Source organism: Piliocolobus tephrosceles, chromosome 2 (genome assembly GCF_002776525.5).
Source record: "Piliocolobus tephrosceles isolate RC106 chromosome 2, ASM277652v3, whole genome shotgun sequence".
NCBI classification, from domain to species: domain Eukaryota; kingdom Metazoa; phylum Chordata; class Mammalia; order Primates; family Cercopithecidae; genus Piliocolobus; species Piliocolobus tephrosceles.
This window is the reverse complement of record NC_045435.1, coordinates 30,076,896-30,099,658: the sequence shown is the minus strand read 5'-3', so window position 1 is coordinate 30,099,658 and position 22,763 is coordinate 30,076,896. Positions and strand designations below refer to the sequence as shown.

Genomic DNA, 22,763 nt, shown 5'->3' with positions numbered 1-22,763 from the left:
AAAAAAAAAAAAAAAAAAGAAAAAAATCACTTTAAAGTTAATGGGCTAAACGTAATAGTTGAAAGACTGAGATTATCAGATTAGATAACAAATGAAGAAACAGCTATATGATGTCTATAAGACATTCAATTTTATAGGACATAGATGTAGGTCTTTTTTTTTTTTGAGACGGAGTCTCACTCTGTCGCCCAGGCTGGAGTGCAATGGCCGGATCTCAGCTCACTGCAAGCTTTGCCTCCCGGGTTTACGCCATTCTCCTGCCTCAGCCTCCTGAGTAGCTGGGACTATAGGCGCCCACCACCTCGCCCGGCTAGTTTTTTTTTTGTATTTTTTAGTAGAGATGGGGTTTCACCAGGTTAGCCAGGATGGTCTTGATCTCCTGACCTCGTGATCCGCCCGTCTCGGCCTCCCAAAGTGCTGGGATTATAGACTTGAGCCACCACGCCCGGCCTAAAGTGATTATTGATAAAACTGGATTAAAATTTTTTTTTTTTTTGAGATGGAGTCTCACTCTTGTTGCCCAGGCTAGAGCGCAATGGCGTGATCTCAGCTCACTGCAACCTCTGCCTCCTGGGTTCAAGCGGTTCTCCTGCCTCAGCCTTCCGAGTAGCTGGGATTATAGGCATGCACCACCACACCTGGCTAATTTTGTATTTTTAGTAGAGACTAGGTTTCACCATGTTGGTCAGGCTGGTCTTGAACTCCCGTCCTCAGGTGATCCACCCATCTCAGCCTCCCAAAGTTCTGGGATTACAGGCATGAGCCACCACACCTGGCCACAACTGGGTTAAAATCTATCTTCTTGTTAGCTATTTTCTATTTGTTGTACTTACTCTTTGTTTTTCTTGTTTTTCCCCTACCATATCTAGTTTTAATTAAGCATCTTTATGATTCTGTTTTATCATTTTTTTTGGAGTTTTTATTTATACCTCTTTAAAATATAAATATATATGTGTGTATATATACACATATATACACATATATATACACACACACACACACACATATATATATATATATTTTTTGAGATGGAGTCTTGCTTTGTCGCCCAGGCTGGAGTGTAATGGCATGATCTTGGCTCACTGCAACATCCGCCTCCTGGGTTCAAGTGATTCTCCTGCCTCAGCCTCCCGAATAGCTGGAATTACACATGCCTGCCACTACACCTGGCTAATTTTTGTATTTTTAGTAGTGACAGCGTTTCACCATCTTGACCAGGCTGGTCTCAAACTCCTGACCTCGTGATCCACCTGCCTCGGCCTCCCAAAGTGCTGGGATTACCGGCATAAGCCACTGTGCCCGGCCCTCTTTTGAAAATATTTTTAGTTACCCTAGTGTTTACATTTTTAAAATAATCTCCTTCTGAGTGTGGTAGCATGTACCTGTAATCCAGGCTGAGGCAGGAGGACTGCCTGAGTCCAGTAGTTTGAGACAAGCCTGGGTAACATAGCAAGACCCTATCTCAAATAATAATAATAATCTCTTTCCACCTTCAAATAACAACACTTTACATGTAGTGAAAGAACCCTCTATCAGTATTTCCCAGTTCCTTCCTCGCATTCCTTTTGGTATTGTTGTCATGTCATATTTTTATGTATGTTATAAATAGCCAATATCTTGTTAAACTTATTATTTTAACAATTGGTTTTCTCTTAGTGGAATTAAAAATAAGATCATTACATTTTAGCTTTATTTCTTCTGTTTCCCATGCTCTTCATTTCTTTGTGTAGATCTAAGTTCTTAACCTATATTATATTCTTTATGCCTGAAGAACTTTCTTTACCATTTCTTGTAGGGTAGATCTGCTGGCAGTGAATTCCTTCAGTTTTTATTTGTCCGAGAGTCTTTATTTTTCCTTCATTTTTAAAGTATGTTTTTTGCTGGATATAGAATTCTGGGTTGACAGGTTTTTTTTTTTTTTTCTTTCAACACCTTAATGATGTTACTCTATTGTTTTCTTGCTGCCTGGTTTCTCACAAGACATCTACTGTAATTCTTACCTTTCTTTCTTTGCAGGTGTCTTATTCTGTTCAGGCTGCCATAACAAAATGTCACAGACTAGGTGGATTAAACAACTGAAATTTGTTTTCTCACAGTTTTAGAGGCTGGAAAGTCCAAGATCAGGGTGCCTGCATGGTTGGCTTTTGGAAAGGGGTCTTCTTGGCTTGTAGATGACTTCTTCTCACTGTGTCCTCATATAATCTTTCCTTGGTGTTTGTGTTTGGAGACAGAGAGGGGAGAGGGAGAGAGCACATGGGAGAGGGAGAGCGTGCATGCAAGAGAGAGCAAGCAAGTCCACCATGGTATCGCTTCTTATAAGGACATTAACTCTATCCAATTAGGGCTGCACCCTAGGACCCCATTTCACCTTAATTACTTCCTTAGTGGCCCTATGTTCAAATACAGCCACAAGAGGGGTTAGGGCTTCAACATAGTTAACTTTAAGAGGACACAAGCATGCAGTTCATGACAGTAGGTCTTTCCCTTTAGCTATCTTCAAGACTTTGTCTTTGATTTTTAGCAGAATATGATATATCTAGGTATGGTTGGTTGGTTGGTTTGTTGGTTGGTTGGTTTGGTCTTGGCTTTGGTGGTCTTAAGTTTCTTGGATATATGATTTTGTGTTTTGTTACTGATTTTGGAATATGTTTGCCCATTATTTCTTCAAATTATTTCACTTGCCCCATTCTTTTTATGTTCCTTATGGGATTTGTTATGCCAGTGTTACATTGTTTCATATTGTCCCACAGCTCTCAGATGCACTATTGTGTTTTTCACTCTTCTTGCCTTTCAGTTTGTGTAATTTCCATTGCCATATTGTCAGGTTACCTGATTCTTTCCTTGGCTGTATCTTCTAGCAGTAAGCCAGTTGAAGTGCCTCTTCTATCTCTATTGCCATGTGTTTTTTTATTTCTAGCATTTTTGTTTTGAATCTTTTTTTATAGTTTCCATGTCTCTGCTAAAATATCTGATCTGGGATGTCTACCTTTTCCATTAGAACATTTAACATTATTTTTGGAAGTTATTTAAAATTCCCTCTCTGATAGTTCCAACATCTCTGTCATATCTGAGGCTTGTTCTGATGATTGCCTCATCTTTTCAGGGTGTATTTACTTCTTATCTTTGGGTATGCCTTGTATTTTTTTGTTGAAGGCCAGACCTGTTGTTTAGGGCAATAGAAACTGCAACACGTTGGCCTAGAGTGTGGAGATTTGTACTAATTTAGCCAGGAATTGGGCTATGTTTGAAGCTTGTTGTTGCCATGGTCACCGTCATTGAGGTTTGTTGCTGTGTGCTATAGACACCAGAGACTATTGTCTTCTAGTGACTTTGTTTTTGCTTCCTCTTTTGGTTTTGGGTCTTCCTTTTATGCTGCTCCCCAGAGAGAATCTGTTGTTTACAGCTCTCCCAGCTGTAATCCACTATTATTATTGGAAGCTTGTATAACTGTGGTGATAGGGTGTGGATGATGGGGAGAATTCTGTGTTCTGATTAAGTATCAGTGTTTGGAATGCACAGCTTTAGGCACTCAGATAACTTCTGTTCCTACTCCAACGGTAGAGCTTTTTTCTGCTCCCCTTTTCCCTTTATCCGCAGTGGGTATCCACCACTGTCTCAGTCTGTGACCTTAAAGACCTTCCCTCTGGAGAATAAGGCTTCCCCAACCCCTAAGTGAGGTATGGAGGACTTGTCTGGGCAGAATCCCCTGCGTGCCCTTTCCTCAGAAGGAGTGCTATTCTGCCAGTGCACTGGGGTGGTTGCTAGGACAGATAAAACTTTTGTTTCCTAAGGAAGAATGCTCTGGGAAGATTCTGCAGTTGCTGCTGTGCCTCTCCCCAGCCAGAACCATAGTGGGAACTTTCTGTGGATTCTCCATGATCTTCTCTGTGAGAGCCTGGTGGGGTTCTTAGAAGAAAAGCCTGCAAAGGGATGAGAAGCACCCCCATGACTGTGATCCCCAGGAGCTTCAACCTTCTCATGCTGGCTCACTCACTCTCTACCTCCATCAGTTCACCAAAATTTCTAGTTTAATCGTCTTACTCACTCATATGGTATCCAGTGGCTTATGCCTCGGGTAAACAAATGCTTAGGTCCTGTGCTTCCTTGAAGATGCCCGTCTCTCCAGATTTGGTGGTAGCTTCAGATCTCTGATCAGTTCACAAAAAAAATCATGAATTTGTTGCCTGACCAGCTTTTTCCTTGTTGGAAGAAAACCACTTATGCAGAACAAGAATGGTGAAAAGTACATTACTGACCAAGAGATCATTTTATTTCTCTCACTATACCAAGCCCAAACATTTTCTTTTTAGAAGCTGCAGTTCATAGCAATAGATACAGATTCTGTTACGCAGACTAGTTTCCATTTCATTAACTGGAGCTATCTGAATTGAGATATATGCATTTATAGACTGGCTATACTTGAGTCTTCTTTGAGGACACCTTTAGATATAAAATGCGCATGGTAATTGTCTTCTTTTCCCTCTGGACAAAGATGCTCTACACAATGTGCTTCTCTACTCAGATTTTCATGGGTCTTATTCCTTTTGACGCATCAAGTTCTGCCAAGCAATTCTTTACTTCCTTATATACTTTATATAGCTTTTCCCAGTAAGCAACCTCCAAGGCCATAGTAGTGTTATTCCTCTGGATATCAAAAAGATAATGGCACTTCTGAGCAAGTGCCTTCTGAGACTTCTCTGAATCATTTGCATCCTAGATGTGTTTGGTTGAACTCTGCTTAACCTCTTCTATTTGGGCAGTTTTTTGGCTCATTGAGTGTACCAGCAAATTGTCCAACAGAGGTACCATGTTTTCTAATGATGTAGATAAAAAAAAACCCTACTGTTGATATGATAAAGTGTCTGGGGCAATCATATATATTTCTTTGGAGAGATACTATGAGATAAGCCCAGTTATGTGTGTATAGGGTGCTATGACACCATTTTAGATAAAGGAACTGGAAGAATTCTTCAGGGATAAGCCCCCATGACAGACCCATCCTCTATATTCAGCAAGAGGTGGTACGGGGCAAGACATGGCTACAGCTTCGTGTCCCCATGACCCTGCCAGAAGAGCATGTTGGGTGCCACAGTAAGGTGGCCACTCAGAGGTCTCACACAGTGACCTTCCAAAAATAAAAATCTAACCTCTTCTTAACACCCCCTCTATGTTTATTAAATGCTTATACTTAACAGGCAGTAACTTTTATGGCTATATATACTTCTGATTGATGGGCAGTTGAAGTTTGTGGTTGAAAAAATAATTTTATCAGAGAAAACAAGGGAAGATTTAAAGTTTTCCATAATTGCTTGTCAAGTATATTTGTACATTGAACAAATATCTGTAAAGCATTTACTACATGATAGTCATTGTTCTAGATGTTAGAATGTAGCAATGAAGAAGACCGGTAACAGCCCTGCCCTCTGAAAGCTTATATGCTAGTTGGGAAAATTTGCTAGTTTAGTCAAATTAATGACTAAAGAAGTAGGGAGAGAGTGGTATAGTTGGTGGAAGCAGTATGGGAAATACCTTTCTGAAGAGCTGATATTTGAGCTCCTGGATGCTGAGGCGGCCTCCACAATGTCTAGTGGGGGCATGTTAAATGTGAGATACCTATTAGACATCCAAATGAACACGTCAAATATGTGCTTGGGTATATAAGCCTGGACAACAAGATTGTGTATGGAAGTGAAAAAACAAGTCAATGTTTTTAATGCTCTGGAAGTAGCTGTAATCAACTTGGGAGATTGTCTGGATAGAGTAGAAATGAGAGTCCAAGATCAAGACCTAAGGACTATAAATAGCTATTCAGAGGATGAGGAGCTAGTGAGGTAGAAAGAGAACAGGAGAGTTTAGAATCAAAACACCAAGAGAAAAAAGTATTTCTGTTAGGGGAGTGATGGGAGTGGTGAATTTGGCTGAATGCTACTGAGTTCAATTAAAAGTAGCACGGATAAGTGATTCTTTGATTTGGAAGCCCAGCAAGCATTCATGACCTAGAGCAACAGGGCTTTCAGTGGTGTGCTAGGAAAGCAGCCTTATTTCCAGTGGGCTGAGGAGAGAATAGGTGAGGAACTAGAGACCATAAGTATAGATGCAGATCTCATGAGATCAGAGATAGATGCCGATCTCATGAGATCAAAGAAATCTGCATCTGTACTCATGGCCTCTAGTTGTTTTTTGTTTGTTTGTTTTGTTTGTTTGTTTGTTTTGAAGAGGGGAGATACTGGCACATGTTTGCATACTGATGGGAATAATCCAGTAGTGAGGGAGAAATTCATGATGCAGAAGAGCAGAGTATAAATTACAGGAGTGGGTAAGCAGGAATATATTCTAGAGCACAAAGGGAGAGTAGCATACAAGGGACAGAAGGCCAAGAGTTTTGGGGCAGTGTCAATTTCCCTGTACTTTTTTTTTAACATAGCTGTAATTTCTGGCTTTTCTTCTAAAGCATACTAGCTGACAAAGCCACACATTTATTTCACAAAGAAGCCCAGATTTTATATCCCTTTTTAGCCTGAGTGAACAATGTATTCTATGAAACCCTAGCTACATAGATCCCCACTATAAGTGCCATCTCAAAACGGTATCATATCATGTAATCCTTACAGTAAATCATGGATGCAGGTGCTATTAAAGACATTTTATATACAAGGAAATTGAAAATGTATTATTAATGAAATACAACCAGCTCTACTGAGGAATCCTTAATAGAGGGAGGAGCTACACATTTGAATTAAATTGCTGTGTAAGAATACAACATTTTGACTTAAACAGAACTCATGTTTTTCTTTATATTTTGCCATGGAAATGTAGACTTTGAAAAAGTCCGGTTTTCCCCACAATTCTCCTGAAAATAATTTTCCTTTTGGAGCCGATAACACCAGCCATAGTTACCATTCTAGGATATATTTACACCGTAACTTATCTGTGCATGAGAACAGGTTCTTTTGTCTAAGCCTGAGGGCTTCTCCAAAGGTTATTATCTGCGTTAGATGTCTGTCTGCAAGATGCAGCTGCTGCCTTCATGCTACAGGGACATTTCAGTAGATGTGGAAGGGTCAGTTTCTGTTTTCCTCCCTACTTAACCCTCAGCTTCCTCTTACTACGCATGAGAAAATTGTTGTAAATTTTCTCTCTGGCCATTTCATTCAACAAGTGTCTCAAGTGCCTGGAATAAAGAGTATAAAGCTTATTTTGGTTTAATGTCTGAGAGAATATGGACATTTCATTTTTCAGAGCTTGTACAGAAATAGGCAGTTTGTATTGGAAAATTAGAGCAATTCTTCCTTCCATATTAGAAATGTTCCATTGCTGTCTCTGTAATGTCTCTCACAGAAGGCTCAGGCACAGTAAGTAGCTTGTCAGGATCAGCCAGTTCACCACTGCCTTTTTCCTGATGTGAAATCATATGAAGTAAAGGAAATCAGCTTAAATTAAATGTTTGTGTATTTATGCTGCAAAGATGACGACTGTGAAAGCCGTCTTCAGTCTTTGTTGCTCTTGTGTCTTTCACCGCAGGTGTCACTTGCTCCCACTCACCCTTTCTGGGTAGATTTCTTTTTCTCTCACCTTTACTATAAGCTATTTTTATTAAAAGAGAAAAAGGAAATAAAGGAAATAATGATACCTATAGGGTCGATCATTAAGTTTTTGTACCCCTGAGGGGTACAGTTCTTTGAGGGTCATGGAGTGTCTTTTCTCAGTGTATTACCAGGAATAGTTCATCTTTTTCCTTCTTAGGAGAGGGAAGGTAGCTTAATGATGATCAACTATCTTTAACTTGCCTCTGGACTTATTGTTCTTCACCTAAAAAGAAAAATAGCTTAGTAGTAAGAATATTCTTCTGGACTTTTAATGGAGTATCATTAAATTTCTATCCCATAGTTTAAATGAAGTGGCTGTATGGCTGGGTTTTTCATATGAGGGAAAAAATCCTGATTGCTCTCCTAAGTAGATGTTTTACCTTTTAGTAACTTGGTGAGAGGTAAATTATTTCTGTGAACAATACTGAATAAACCCAAGAATATGCATACCCCTGATTCTTGTAGACTCATGACCAGCTTCTCCTGACCCTCTTAGCAGAATTATTTCCTTCCTTTTTTTTTTTTTTTAAAGAAAAAGCCCTATTATCCAGAGCTCTATTATCATGATTAACACACCATTCAACGGTTACATGTTCAAATTAAATTCATTAGCTTTTCATTGAAATGAAATTCATTCATTTTTTGATCATAGCATTTTGCTTTTTAATCTTTTCCAGAAAGAACTTGAGAAGCAGAAGAGAATTAAGAGGAACCAGCAGCTGGAAGCAATAGCCAAAGAACATTATGAAGGTGTCTTGCTAAGGAAAAAAGGTCTAGAGCCTTGGAAGATATTGAGAATGCAAAGCAAACAAAACATCCAGGTGCAGCGTCCCACTGTTACTCCCCAGATTAGAAAATGAACTTTTCCAAATAGGATGGATGCCCAGTTAAGCTTGGGGGAGGGGAGGGTTTGGTGATTTGAAGCCAGAAAGATAAATTAATTGAATGTGTATATTTGTTCTGGATACAATTTTTGATTTGGTCTTCTAAGGTAGAGAAGGACTTTGTAATTGAATAGGTTGGAAAAAATGAGAGGAAATGTTTTATTAGAGATCCCCCCAAGGTAAGATGAATAGAAGCTTCCCTCAGTTTGAGTAAGAGAAGAGTTATTACCATAAGGTACATTGGTCAGGTTTCTGCCTGTGATAAAGTTGAATAACAAACAACCCCCAAATATCAGTGGCCTAGAGCTCAAGTATTTATTTCTCACTCATATGTCTGTGGGCCAGTTGTGGATTGAGTTCAGGTCTCTCCCCAAGCCTCTCATTCTGGTTACAGCAGCTATTCAGGGCATGCTTTTCACCTGGCAACTGCCAGAGCTACAAAAGGCCAAACCAAATTATGTAAACCCACTGCTTATATTATGTCCACATTCCACTGGCCAAAGCAAATCATAGGGCCAAGCTCAAAGTCATTGAGGAGAGAAGGAGCTCCATCCACTCTACAGGGAGGAACTGTGAAATCACATTGCAAAGAGTATGGATGTACAATTCTATTAGAGAGAACAGTTATTCACTCTACTGCAGAGAGATATATGAAATCAAACACCACTGAAATTTCTAAAATTTCCCTAACAAATTTATCCAGTGCATTCAACTAAATGATTAAAAATTCAAAATAAATAAAATGTTATTTCATCTTTTGGCTCTCAGGCTGCTGAGATGAGTCCAGGACAGGCAGAAATCTCCGGTGCCACAGAGACCTCCGTGATGGTCATTTTGGCCAATAAATATGACTTCCAAGAGACTCACATGAATCAATCACATTCACAGTGCCAGAAATCTAGACAAGGCTTAGAAAAATGTGTCATTGTTTGGAGAGGACTAAGGGAGAAGGCTTTTCCTCTCTTGCCTCTTAAAAGAATATAACAGTTACTTTTAAAAATCTATAAATTCTGATTTGTGTTTATTTTGATAGAATGATAGTTGAAAAGACATTAAATTATTCATGTTATTTTCTATCAGATGGTTTTGTGGTTTATTGATAATGTCTAAATGTCAATGCTGGTGACAGCTCATTCCACAACACTAATTGAAAGTATTGGCATTTCCTCAATTAGACAGTGGTTAAGTCATGAGAAAGAGAGGTTTGTTGTGGAGTTGCTGTCCAAGCTCCAGGAGAGCAAATTGAGAATGTTGCCAGCTACCCACTCCAAAACTCAGGGGAAGTGAAGTAATGGCTTAGAGGTTGTTTGTTCTGTTTCCATAACCAGCAAATCACTATGGTCTTCAGGGAGCTGGCATTGAAAGGCCAATCGTGATGTGAATCTATAACCTCCATAGAATAGGTCAACAGTCAAAGCTTTTAGGACACAGGCTGCATGTACCTTCAGATTATTCTGTACCGACTGCCTAAATGTGTTTTATAGCATCATTTCCAAAGGTGATGTGTTTGTTTAAATGATTTAAAATGTAAGGAATCATATTTCTCATTTAAAAAATTATCCAGGTGGCAGAAGAACATTACTCTTTGTTCCTGCAGAGGAAATATCTGCTGACCTGGTTCCAGTGTAGTCAGGAAAGTCTGGCTAGAAAGATGGCCCAGGCTGATCAATGTTATTCCCAAATACTGCTTAAGAGAGTCATCCGGAGCTGGCTACAGGTAAGGATATAGGGAAGGGCACCTTAAATACATCCCATTGCTCAGTCCTATTTAAGAAAACTAATTGGAATCCAGAATGTCCAGGGTCATTATGTTTCTTCAAGAACAAAAGAATAGTCAATCCCATTCACTGCTTTGAAATAAATGTGAAAATGGCAAATCAGTTTTTTATTAGTGTAAAATACTAAGCATGTGTTTGTTTCACGGAGTGTGTATAAACTGTAAGTTATCATTCCATCAGCTTTTGTTTTTATACTCATTTCTTGTTTCTTGTCTCACAGTGCTCAAGTGGTCTAGAAGCTCACCCCTTCAATCTTATAACTGTTTCTACTCATGTGTTCTGTTACCATTTTTAGGGTACATTATAGAGGATATTATCTTGGCTGCCAGGTTATCCTTTTCTTTATATGTCTCTAGTGTCATTTGTTTCTTTTGTTTCATTTCTGTTTCAATTCTCTGTCTTTTATGCTGTTTATTTGCTCTAATTCTTTGTCAACTGATATTTTTTCTCTCACTTTTATTTCTGTCTTCATCCCCAGTACATGACTGATCTGCAGGAAGAAGTAAGAAAATTCCGTGTACATTTTCTTCAGAAGAAGATTTTCAGGGCCTGGTTTAACATGGTCAGGGAGGTGAAGATCGATTCTCAGGGCAAGCATGAGATTGCAGCGGAGCACAGTGACAGGTGAGGTTTTGATCTTGAGGAAAATTCACTCTCTGACTTTACAATTGCTCAGCAATATATCCTGCTCCTACAGTGTGTCTGCAAAGATGAGCTGGGGGCTAGGAGAGCAGGGTACTTGGAAACACCAGGCAGGGGTGGGAGTCCCTGCTCACCGGCAAGGTAGTAAACCCCCTGGGACTCCAGGGTCCCCATCTTTAAAATGCGAAGGGGGAGGAGGAGGAGACCTGCCCTTTCTACCTCACAGAAACTGGCAAGAGAATAAAATGATGTGACCTATATGAAACACACCTAAGCGAAAGTACTGTATTCTTTGTTAGTCATATATAGTTTTCTTTTTTAAGTTCAGTTTCTCTTTCAACATTATTTATTGTGAAATACATGACAAATATAGAAAAGTGCTGAAATCATACAAATACAGCTTAACAAATGACTGTAAAGTGAACACCCTTTGTCACCACCACTGAGGTCAAAAAGTTGAACATTGCTGTCACACAGGCTCCCTCCCAAGTCTCTCCTAAACTACTCTGACGTTTACAATGAACATTTCCTTTTCTTTTTACTCTCCTCCTAAGTATGCAGCCTTCAATGCTATAGTTTTTCCTGGTTTGGAACTTTATATATATGGAATCATACTATATGCTATATTAGTATTTAAAATATAGTTATGTTTTATTTAATCCCGTTGTCTTTGAGAAATGAGGTATTCTGTATAAGTAAGTTTTATATTTGTTTTCTAGTTTTAAGCATTTGGACAGAATGTTATTAATTTCATTATGCACTTCCCTTTAAGAGTGGTGATTTGGTGTCATTCTTCATGAGCATCAGTTAGTGTGCCGGGTGTATTCAGTGATGCCTCCAGTTTTTTTGAGGAATGAAGACTGTTGTGTGGGTGTAGAAGAGTGCCCCTTTTCTCAGCATCGCTCTGTTGCCCAGGCTGGTGTGCAGTGGAGTGATACTGCAACCTCTGCCTCCCAGGCTCAAGTGATTCTCGTGCCTCAGCCCCGCAAGTAGCTAGGATTACAGGCACACACCACCACACCTGGCTAATTTTTGTATTTTTAGTGGAAACAGGGTTTCACCATGTTGGCTGGTGCTGTTTTCTTTTTATTGGTGTGTTTGTGCATGGGTGTTTATTTCTGTTCCTTGTAGTAGTGTTCCTATCTTATTGCCATGAGGGTGCCTATCTCCACCAAAACCTGTTTGTCCTTGTTTAAGTTACAGATACTGGAAATCAGTGGAGTAGGAAAACAGATAAGCAAGTTGATTATAGTTTTGTCTAAATTAAAACAAATAAGCAGTAAGTGAGGGTATTCAGAGGATTTCCCTTTGAATAAATGATTGAGCTTTAGAGTTTGAAGTTTAGGACTCAATATCTATGTGACCTTGAACAAATAACCTTTCAAAGCCTCCCTGTTCCTCTTCCATACAATGAGGATAGCAACAGAACCTATCTTATGGATTGCTCTGAACACTAAACAGGGTACTATAATAACTCACTCAGTGTACTGCTGGACCCAAAATAATAACTAATTTTTTTTTTTCAGTTTAGTGTCATTGCGAATATATTATTATTATTAAACATCCTTTTTGCCTGCCTACGTTTTCTTTCTGTTTCTCAGCCACTGTATGCAGACTGAGAGATCCATTTGGGGCTTTCGCACAAACCATCTCATCTGATAGCAGTAATAACTTGGGTGTGGGGAGATGACCTTATTTCCATTTTCAGGCAAAGAAATAAGCAACAGGCAGGTAGGTGAATTGCCCAAGGTATACCAATAACAAATGGTTGCTCCCTGAACTCCAAATTAGGTTGACTCTAAAACATTCTTTTCTTGCTACATCAATCTCCCTCCCCATTTTTCTAATTCCCCGTCTGGTTTTTTGTTTTTTGAGCTATTTTGTTTGTTTGTTTTTGTTTTTGTTTTTACCCTGAGACAAAGTCTTACTCTGTCACCCACACTGGAGTGTAGTAATAGGATCTCAGGTTACTGCAACCTCTGCCTTCTGGGTTCAAGTGATTCTCATGCCTCAGCCTCCCAAGTAGCTGGGATTTAAAGGCATGTACTGCCATGCCCAGCTAATTTTTGTATTTTTAGTAGAGACGAGGTTTTTTTTTTTTTTTTTTACCATGCTGCCCAGGCTGATCTCGAACTCTGGCCTCAAGGAATCCACCCACCTCGGCCTCCCAAAGTACAGGTGTGAGCCATCGTGCCTGGCTTCATTTTTAACTATACAATAGTAAGATAGTCATCCTATTTAGGATTTGAAGTTATGAAATCAATGTAGGAATCCATGCAATCAACAAGAACCAAATTCTCAGCCAGTCTCTACTTGATATAAAAGCATTGCTGTGGTTTCACCTCTTCCCACTTTGCTTTTTGTTCACCATGTTCTGGCCCCACTGGCCTTCTATAGTGTTCCTCAGACAAGCAAAGCTCACTTCTGCTTCAGAGCTTTCACATAATCTGATCTCATCATTTAGCTCTCTGCCTAAATGTCACCTCCCTAACCACCCTACTTGCATCACTGTATATCCATTAAACTGCCATACTTCCTTCACAGCACTTAAGACTCTTTGAAAGTATATAATTTACTGTTTACATGTTATTGCCTGTTCCCCCCTAACAGAGTGGAAGCACCACATCTTGCTCATTGCTGTGTTCTCAGTATATGACAGTGCTTAGTACATAGGTAACACAGTAAATATTTGGTAAATGTATGAATAGATGAACTTTATTGCAGGATTGACACTAATATTTAAGGTCACCATTCTTTAAAAGGGGCTTTAACATTAAAAAATTGATATTCAAAGTTCATATTCAATTTTATATGAATGAAAGAATACTATATAGAAGAGCTGTGGACGAAAGGAAGGAGAGACATCTATTGGTCTTAGGCCTGACTTTTTTTTTTTTTTGAGACGGAGTCTCGCTCTGTCGCCCAGGCTGGAGTGCTGTGGCCAGATCTCAGCTCGCTGCAAGCTCCGCCTCCCGGGTTCACGCCATTCTCCTGCCTCAGCCTCCTGGGTAGCTGGGACTACAGGCGCTGCCACCTCGCCTGGCTAGTGTTTTTTTGTAGTTTTTAGTAGAGACAGGATTTCACCGTGTTAGCCAGGATGGTCTCGATCTCCTGACCTCGTGATCCGCCTGTCTCGGCCTCCCAAAGTGCTGGGATTACAGGCTTGAGCCACCGCGCCCGGCCGAGGCCTGACCTTTAAGCTGCAATAACATTGAGAAAGATGATTCTCAATAAGAACAGAACTTTTAATCTTACATTATCCATATCACTTCTAGATAATTCTATAAATTTTATAAATCTAGCTGAGCTGGATCAGTATTTCTAATATGTCTGATATTGTCTTGTTACCATAGTTCTTAACCACAGTATGAACATGAAATAGGTAATAATGAAAGTCACAGACCTACACCCCAGAAAATACATATATGCCTATAACATACAACTTTACACAAAATGTCAAGGATTTTATGGGCCCCAGCTTAAGAAACCTTACCTTGGTGACTTAAATCATACTTATTGTACAATACACCCACATGTAATTATCAAAAGATATATTTGCCAAGCATAAAAAAAAACCTAATAACATGGCCCCTGGTGCTTATAATTTAGTAGAAAACATAAAAGATTAGAGAGAAAGAGAGAGATTGAGACAGCAAGAGAAAGGTTTACTAGAGCCAAGATGAACCGGGGCATAAAGCACCATCTAGTGCGAAAAAGGAGGCAGACACATAGCAGGAGAACAAAAAAGAAATTAAACAGGTAAATTACAGACAATCTCGAATCAGACATACCCACTGAAAACCCAACAAGCCAGACAGAGAAGACTGAAATAAATAAATAATCCTTCAGTGCAAAGGCATAGACAAGAAACAACAGCGAGTTGGCCAGGCGTGGTGGCTCACACCTATAATCCCAGCACTTTGGGAGGCCAAGGTGGGTGGATCACCTGAGGTCAGGAATTTGATACCAGCCTGGCCAACATGGTGAAACCACATTTTACTAAAAATACAAAAATTAGCCAGGCCTGGTGGTGTGCGTCTGTAGTCCCAGCTACTCGAAAGGCTGAGGCAGGAGAATGGCTTGAACCTGGAAGGTGGAGGTTGCAGTGAACTGAGATCGCACCACTGCACTCCAACTTAGGCACTTCAGCAAGACTCTATCTCAAAAAAACAAAAACAGCAAACAGGGAACCATGACCTTCCCAGATAGACAAAGCAGGGAACCAGTGACTAATCCTAATGAGAAGGCAAAATGTAAACTCTAACCAACATTCAAAAGAGCAGTTTTAAGGAAACCCAGTGATCTTCAAGATAACAAAGAAAAGCAGTTCCGCAATTTTTCAGATAAATTTAACAAAGATTTAAAAAGTCAAACAAATCTTGGAACTGAGAAATACATTTGCTGAACTGAAAAATCATGAGATGTTTTCAATGGCCAAATGGATCAAGCAGTGGAAAATCAGTGAGCCCAAAGACAAGCCACTTGAAAATACGCTATCAGAAGAGAAAAGAAAAAAGAATGAAAAGGAATGAAGACAGCCTACAAGATATAGAAAATTACCTCAGAAGACCATATCTAAAAATTATTGGTGTTCAAGAGGGAGTTGAATGAGACCAAAGGGTAGAAAGCTTATCCAAAGAAATAAAAATAGGAAACTTTCCAAAACTTGAGAAAGACATATCCAGGTATAGGAAAGTCAGAGAACCCCAAACAGATTTGACCTAAAGTCTCAAACATCAAGGACAAAGAGGATCCTAAAAGCAATAGAAGAAAAGAGGCAAATAACATATAATGAAGCTCCAATTCATCTGGCAACAGACTTCTCAGCAGAAACTGTACAGGCTAGGAGAGAGCAGGATGAGATTTTCAAAGTGCTGAAAGAAAAAAAAAAAAAAAACTGCCATCCAAGAATACTGTATCCATCAAAGCCATCTTTCAAATATGAAGGACAGAGAAAGTTTTTCTCAGAAAAACAAATGCTGAGAGAATTCACCAACACCAGACCCATCTTACAAGAAATGTTAAAGGGAGTTCTTCAGTCTGAAAGAAAAAAACACTAACATAAAAAGAAAACAGTTGACAGTAGAAAACCTGCTGGTAAAATTAAGTACATCAGCAAACCCAGAATACTCTAATACTGTAATTGTGGTATGTAATCAACTTATAACTCTAGTATGAAGCCAAAAAGAGAACTCTATCTAAAACAATAATAGCTACAGCAGCCTGCTAAGTGATAGGTAATATAAAACATGGAAACTAAGACAAGAAAAAGTCAAAATGTTGGGGGATTTCTAAAAAGAAAAGGCAACAAATTAAAACATACTATCAGAGAAAATCGTTTTGCCACAAGGGAAAACAGTAAAAAAGGAAGACAGGAGTTACAAAACAACCAGCAAACAAGGAAAGAAAAAATTGCCATAGTAAATCCTTACTTATCAATAACTGAATACAAATGGACTCAGTTCTCCAATTAAAAGACACAGAGTGGCTGATGAATAAAGAAACAAGATCCAACTATATGCTGTGTATAAGACACCTAATTCACCTGTAAAGACACACATAGACTGAAAGAGATAGAAAAAGACATTCCAAGCAAGTGGAAACCAAAAACACAGCAGGAATAGCTATACTTATATTAGATAAAACTGATTACAAGTCAAAGACTATAAAGAGAAATAAAGAAGGTCATTAAATAATGATAAAGAGTTCAATTCAGCAAGAGGATATAACAATTATAAATATCTATGCACTCAACATCAAGCACCCAAGTATGTAACACAAACAATAAAGGGAGAGATAACTGCAATACAATGATAGGGGACTTCAACACGCCACTCTCAGTAGTGGACAAATTATCTAGGAAGAAAATCAACAAAGACACATCAAAGTTAAACCAGAAACCAGGCCAAATAGGTCTGACATTTAAAGAATATTTTACCCAACTGTTGCAGAATACACATTCTTTTTATCAGCACATGGAACATCCTCCATAATAAGACCATATCTTAGGCCACAAAACAACTCTCAACAAATTCAAAAAAACAGAAATCATGCCAAGTGTCTTTTTGGACCACAATAGAATAAAATTAGGAATCAGTAAGAGGAACTTCAGAAACTACACAGATACAGGAAATTAAACAGCATGCTCCTGAACAACCAATGGGTCAATTAAGAAATTAAGAAAAAATTTTAAACTTTCTTGAAACCAATATAAATGGAAATACCATAGATCAAAATCTACGGATTATAGTAAAAGCAGTCACTTCTTTCAAGAGAGAAGTTTATAGCAATAAACACTTGCATCAAAAAAGTTGAGAGACTTCAAAAAATAAGTTAACTATACTCCTCAAGGAAATACAGAAAAGCAAGAACAAACCAAACCCCAAATTATTAGAAGAAAGGAAATAATATAAATCTAAGCAGAAATAAATGAAATTGAGACTTTTTCTGACTCAAAATCGGAAATGAAAAAGGGGACATAACAACTGAGACATCAAAAATACAAAGAATCACTAGAGACTATTACGAACACCTACACATCAGTAAACTGGAAAACATAGAAGAAATTGACAAATTTCTGGACAGATACAACCTACCAAGATTGAACAATGAAGAAACAGAAAACCTCAACAAACCAATAATGAGTAATGAGATTGAAGCTGTAATAAAAAGTCTCACATCAAAGAAAAGCCCAGGACCTAATGGCTTCACTGCTAAATTCTACCAAACATTTAAAGAGGAACTAATACAAATTCTACTCAATTTCTTCAAAAACAATTGAAGAGGAGGGAATACTTCCATACTTATTCTATGAGGCCAGCATTAGCCTGATACCAAAACCAAACAAGGACATGATAAAAATAAATAAATAAAAACTACATATTCCTGATGAACACAAAATGCAAAATCTTCAACCAAATACCAGCAAACCAAATTCAATAACACATTGAAAACATCATTCACCATGATCACGTGGGATTCATCCCAGGGATCCAAGGATGGTTCAACTTATGCAAATCAATAAACATGACACATGACATTAACAGAACCAAGAACAAAAACCATATAATTATTTCAAGAGATGTCAAAAAAGGCATTCAGTAAAATTCAACATCCTGGCCAGGACCAAAATGCCCACTTTCAGCACTTTTATTCAATATAATACTGCAAGTCCTTGCCAGAGCAGTTAGACAAGAGTAAAAAGTAAAGGGCATCCAGGCCAGATGTGATGGCTCATGGCTATAATCCCAGGGCTTTGGGAGGCCAATATGGAAGGATCATTTGAGGCCAAGAGTTCAAGACCACCTGGGTGACACAGAAACCCTGTCTTTAAAAAAAAAATAAAGTATCCAAATTGAAAAGGAAGAAGCCAAATTAGCCTTGTTCACAGATGACATGATCTTATACTTAGAAAAACCTAAAGACTACACCAAAAAAACTGTTAGATCTGACAAATTCAGTAAAGTTGCAGAATACAAAATCAACATTAAAAAATCAGTAGCATTTATTAATATATACACCAACAGTGAAACATCTGAAAAAGAAATCAAGAAAGCAATCCCACCTTAACTAGCTACAAAGAAAATAAAATACCTGGGAACCAATTTAACCAAGGAAGTGAAAGATCTATATAAGGAAAACTGTAAAACACTGCGGAAAGAAGTTGAAGAGGACACAAACGTATAGAAAGATATGCCATGCTCATGTGCTGGACAACTTCAGACAGTTAAAATGGCAGTACTACCCAAAGCAATTTACAGTTTCAATGCAATCTCTATCAAAATACCAACAACATTCTTCATAGAAATAGAAAAAAATTCCTAATATTTATATGAAACCACAGAAGAACCTGAATAGCCAAAGCAACACTGAGCAAAAAGAACAAAGCTCTAGGCATCACACTACCCGACTTCAAAATTTATTACAAAGCTATAGTAACCAAAACAGCTTGGTACTGGCATAAAAACAGACATATAGATCAATGAAACAGAACAGAGAACCCAGATTTAAATCCACACATTTACAACCAACTCATCTTTGGCGAAAGTGCCAAGAACATAAAATGGGGAAAGGGCAGTCTTTCAATAAGTGGTGCTGGAAAAACAGTATAACTATAAGCAGAAGAATGAAATGTGACCCCCTTTTCTTTCACCATACACAAAAACCAAATCCAAATGGGTTATAGATTTAAATCTAAGTCCAGAAACTATGAAACTACTAGAAGAAAACATTGAGACAATGCTCCAGGCCATTGGTCTGGCCAAAGATTTTTTGCGTAAGACCTCAAAAGCATAGACAACCAGAGCGAAAATAGACAGCTGGGATTACATCGAGCTAAAAAGCTTCTCCACAGGAAAGGAAACAATCAAGTGAAGAGCTAACCCACAGAATGGGAGAGAGTATTTGCAAACCATCTGTATAGTTTGGATGTTTGTCCCCTACGCTTCATGTTGAAATCCTATGTTGGACGGAAGTGGAGTCTAATGGGAGGTATTTGGGTCCTGGAGATGGATTGCTTAATGAAGGGCTTAACGCCATCCTCTGTAAATGAATGCATTCTTACTCTATTAGTTCCCGAAGAGCTGGTTGTCAAAAAGAATCTGGCACCTCCCTCCCCCCTTTTTCTTTGCTTTCCTCTCTTGCCATTGGATCTCTGCACATGATAGCTGCCCTTCCATCATGAATGGAAGCAGCCTGAAGTCCTCACTAGAAACAGATGCTAGTGCCATACTTCTTGTATAGCTGGCAATACTGCAAGTCAAATAAACCTCTTTTTTTTAATAAATTACCCAGCCTCAGGTACTCCTTTATAGCAACATATACATATGGACTAAAATGCCATCTGACAAGGGATTAATAACCAAAATATGTAAGGAACTGAAACAACTCAATAGCAAAAAAACCCAAGTAATCCAATTTAAAAATGGGCAAGGCCATTATAGTGACTCATACCTATAATCCCAACACTTTGGGAGGCCAAGGTGGGTGGATTGTTTGAGTCAAGGAGTTCAAGACCAGCCTGGGCAACATGGCAAAACCCCATCTCTACAAAAAACAAACAAACAAACAAACAAAAATTAGCCAGGAGTAATGACACACACCTGTAGTCCCAGCTACTCGGGAGGCTGAGGTGTAAAGGATCGCTTGAGTCCAGGAGGTGAAGGTAGAAGGGAGCCAACATCACACTGCTACAGTCCAGCCCAGGCAACAGAGTAAAGCCCTGTCTAAAAAAAAAAAAGGGTGGGGGAAGGATCTAAATAGACATTTCTCAAAAGACATACAACTAGCCAAAAAGTGTATGATAAGATGCTCAGCATCACTAATTATCAGAGAAATCCAAATCAAAACCACAATGCAATATCATCTTATACCTACAGTAAAATGGCGTTTATCAAAGACAGTGAATAACAGATGCTGATGAGGATATGAAGGGAAACCCTCATACACTGTTGGTGGGAATGTAAATTAGTACAGCCACTATGGAGAACAGAATGGAGGTTCTTGAAAAAAACTACAATTATAACTACCACATGATCCAGCAATTCCACTAATAGGTATATCTCCAAAAGAAAGGAAATCAATATATCCAAGAGATACTTGCATGTCCATGATTATTACGGCACTGTTCACAATAGCCAAAATATGGAATCAACCTAAGCGCCCATCAGTGGATAAATGGATAAAGAAAATATGGCATATATACAAAATGGAGTATTAGTAATGAAAAAGAATGAAATCCTGTCATTTGCAGCAACATGGATAGAACTGGAGGTCACTGTGTTAAGTGAAATAAGTCAAGCACAGAAAGACAAATACCACATGTTCTTATGTGGGAGAGCTAAAAATGTGAATCTCATGAAGATAGAGAATAGATTGATGGTTACCAGAGGCTGGAAAGGGTAGAGCTTGGGAGGTGGATGAAGAGAGGTTGATTAATGGGTACAATATACAGTTAGATAGAAGCAGTAAGGCCTAATGTTCAATAGATCAGTAGGGTGACTATACTTAATTATAACCTATTGCACATTTCAAAATAGCCAGAAGAGAGTAACTTGAATGTCCCCATGGTAAATAAAAGATAAATATTTCAGGTGATGGATATCCCGAATACCCTGATTTGATCATTACACATTATATGAATGTATACAGTTACCACATGTACCCCCAAAATATGTATATTATGTATCAATAAAAATATTATAAAAAGATAGCTATAGATAGGCTATAAATAAGTGCCAAACCAGTGATCATGAATATGTTTTAGGAGTTCAGGGAAAGAAAGAGAAATGTAGGCAAGGATGATCTAGGAAGATTTCAGCCAAAGGGCAGAACATTTTTCAGTTAGGGTAGAACAGCAGGAGCTGAAATACAGAAGTCAAAAAACAGGAGTGTAGCCAGGAGAGAGATGTGAATGGCTGAGAATGGGAGACAGGGTCATGGACTGGGAGTGTGCACACAGCTGAGCACAGGAAGCTGTAAATGGTGGACTGAATGGATAAAAGCAAATCCATTCCTTGGAGGCCTTTTTTTTTTTTTTTTTTTTGAGACAGAGTCTCACTCTGTTACCCAGGCTGGAATGCTGTGGCTTGATCTTGGCTCACTGCAATCTCCGTCTCCCAGGTTCAGGTGATTCTCGTGCCTCAGCCTCCCAAGTATCTGAGATTACAGGCACCCAACACCACGCCAGGCTAATTTTTGTATTTTTAGTAGAGACGGGCTTTCACCATGTTGGCCAGGCTGGTCTTGAACTCCTGACCACAAATGAGCCACCCTTCTCGGCCTCCCAAAATGCTGGGATTACAGGTGTGACCCACTGCACCCAGCCACGCCTTTTTTTAAAGCAGTACCTCCACCAACAAAAATCAACATTGTCAAAAATATTAACTAACAGCCATAAAATTAATGAGGACTGATGTGCATTCTGGGACTTCCTCAGATGGTCAAGAGGCCAGAACAAATCCCGTGTCTGCCTATGGTTGTAAAAATATAAGCTTAACTACTCTGCACTTTGTTTCAGCACTAACTCCACACCCACACCATGGCATGCTATTCTTGCTGCTTTGCCTTTACTCAAGATGTGCTCTCCTCTAGAAAAGCCTTTTCTTGGCCTGACAAAAATTCAGTTCAGACACCATCTTCAAAACCGTGTGCTCCTCACCACCAGACTGCGCAGTCCTCTGTGCTGCTCTCTACTACTGTACCTTCCCACTGTGTGGAAACTCTGGTCACCTGTTTCAGCCTATCCTGGGGCAGACAGTACCTGGCTTACCTTGATGCCCCTAGTGTTCAGCTGTGGTGGACACTAATAAATCCTAAAAGGCCATGGCATGCTTCCTTGTGACAGCGGAGACACTCACTTAAACAAGCAGTCTTCCATACCATGTCTCCAGAACCTGATGTTAGGGTACTTTTTCTCAACTGATATTCAAGACTTGTTCTTTGTTGTTGTTGCCGCTGTTGGAGGTGAGGTTACCAGCAGGCTTTTAAAATATGTCTACACACTGGGGCCTCGATGCCTGTAACTTTGGCACATTCTGCAGGCAATTTTCCATCATTTTTGCGTTGAGGGTTGTAGTTTCTGGATCCCTTGCCAGCATCACTGGTCCTGGCATGGGCACAATATGTAGGCTATAATCAGATGAACTCAGGAGTGTGCCTTGTAGCTTGCATTACTGGAGGCCATTTGGTGCTATGATCAAATGTCACCTCCACTCAATCAAAAATAAAAATAACTGGCCAGGCACAGTGGCCCACACCTGTAATCCCAGCAACTTTGGGAGGCCAAGGCAGGCAGATCACTTGAGGCCAGGAGTTCAAGATAGCCTGGCCAACATGGCGAAACCCCATCTCCAAGAAAAATACAAAAAAATTAG

At 39.1% G+C, this 22,763-nt stretch overlaps 1 protein-coding gene across 2 annotated transcripts in view; it reads left to right on the top strand.

Annotated features, from left to right (window-relative positions):
* CCDC191 (coiled-coil domain containing 191) overlaps positions 1-22,763 on the top strand; it is an 87,161-nt gene that overhangs the window by 62,787 nt on the left and 1,611 nt on the right. For both annotated transcript variants that reach the window (XM_023213567.1, XM_023213559.1), the window contains 3 exons: positions 8,264-8,407; positions 10,035-10,187; positions 10,727-10,872. In XM_023213567.1, the coding sequence (XP_023069335.1) occupies positions 8,264-8,407; positions 10,035-10,187; positions 10,727-10,872 (443 nt within the window). The remainder of the gene's footprint in view (positions 1-8,263; positions 8,408-10,034; positions 10,188-10,726; positions 10,873-22,763) is intronic.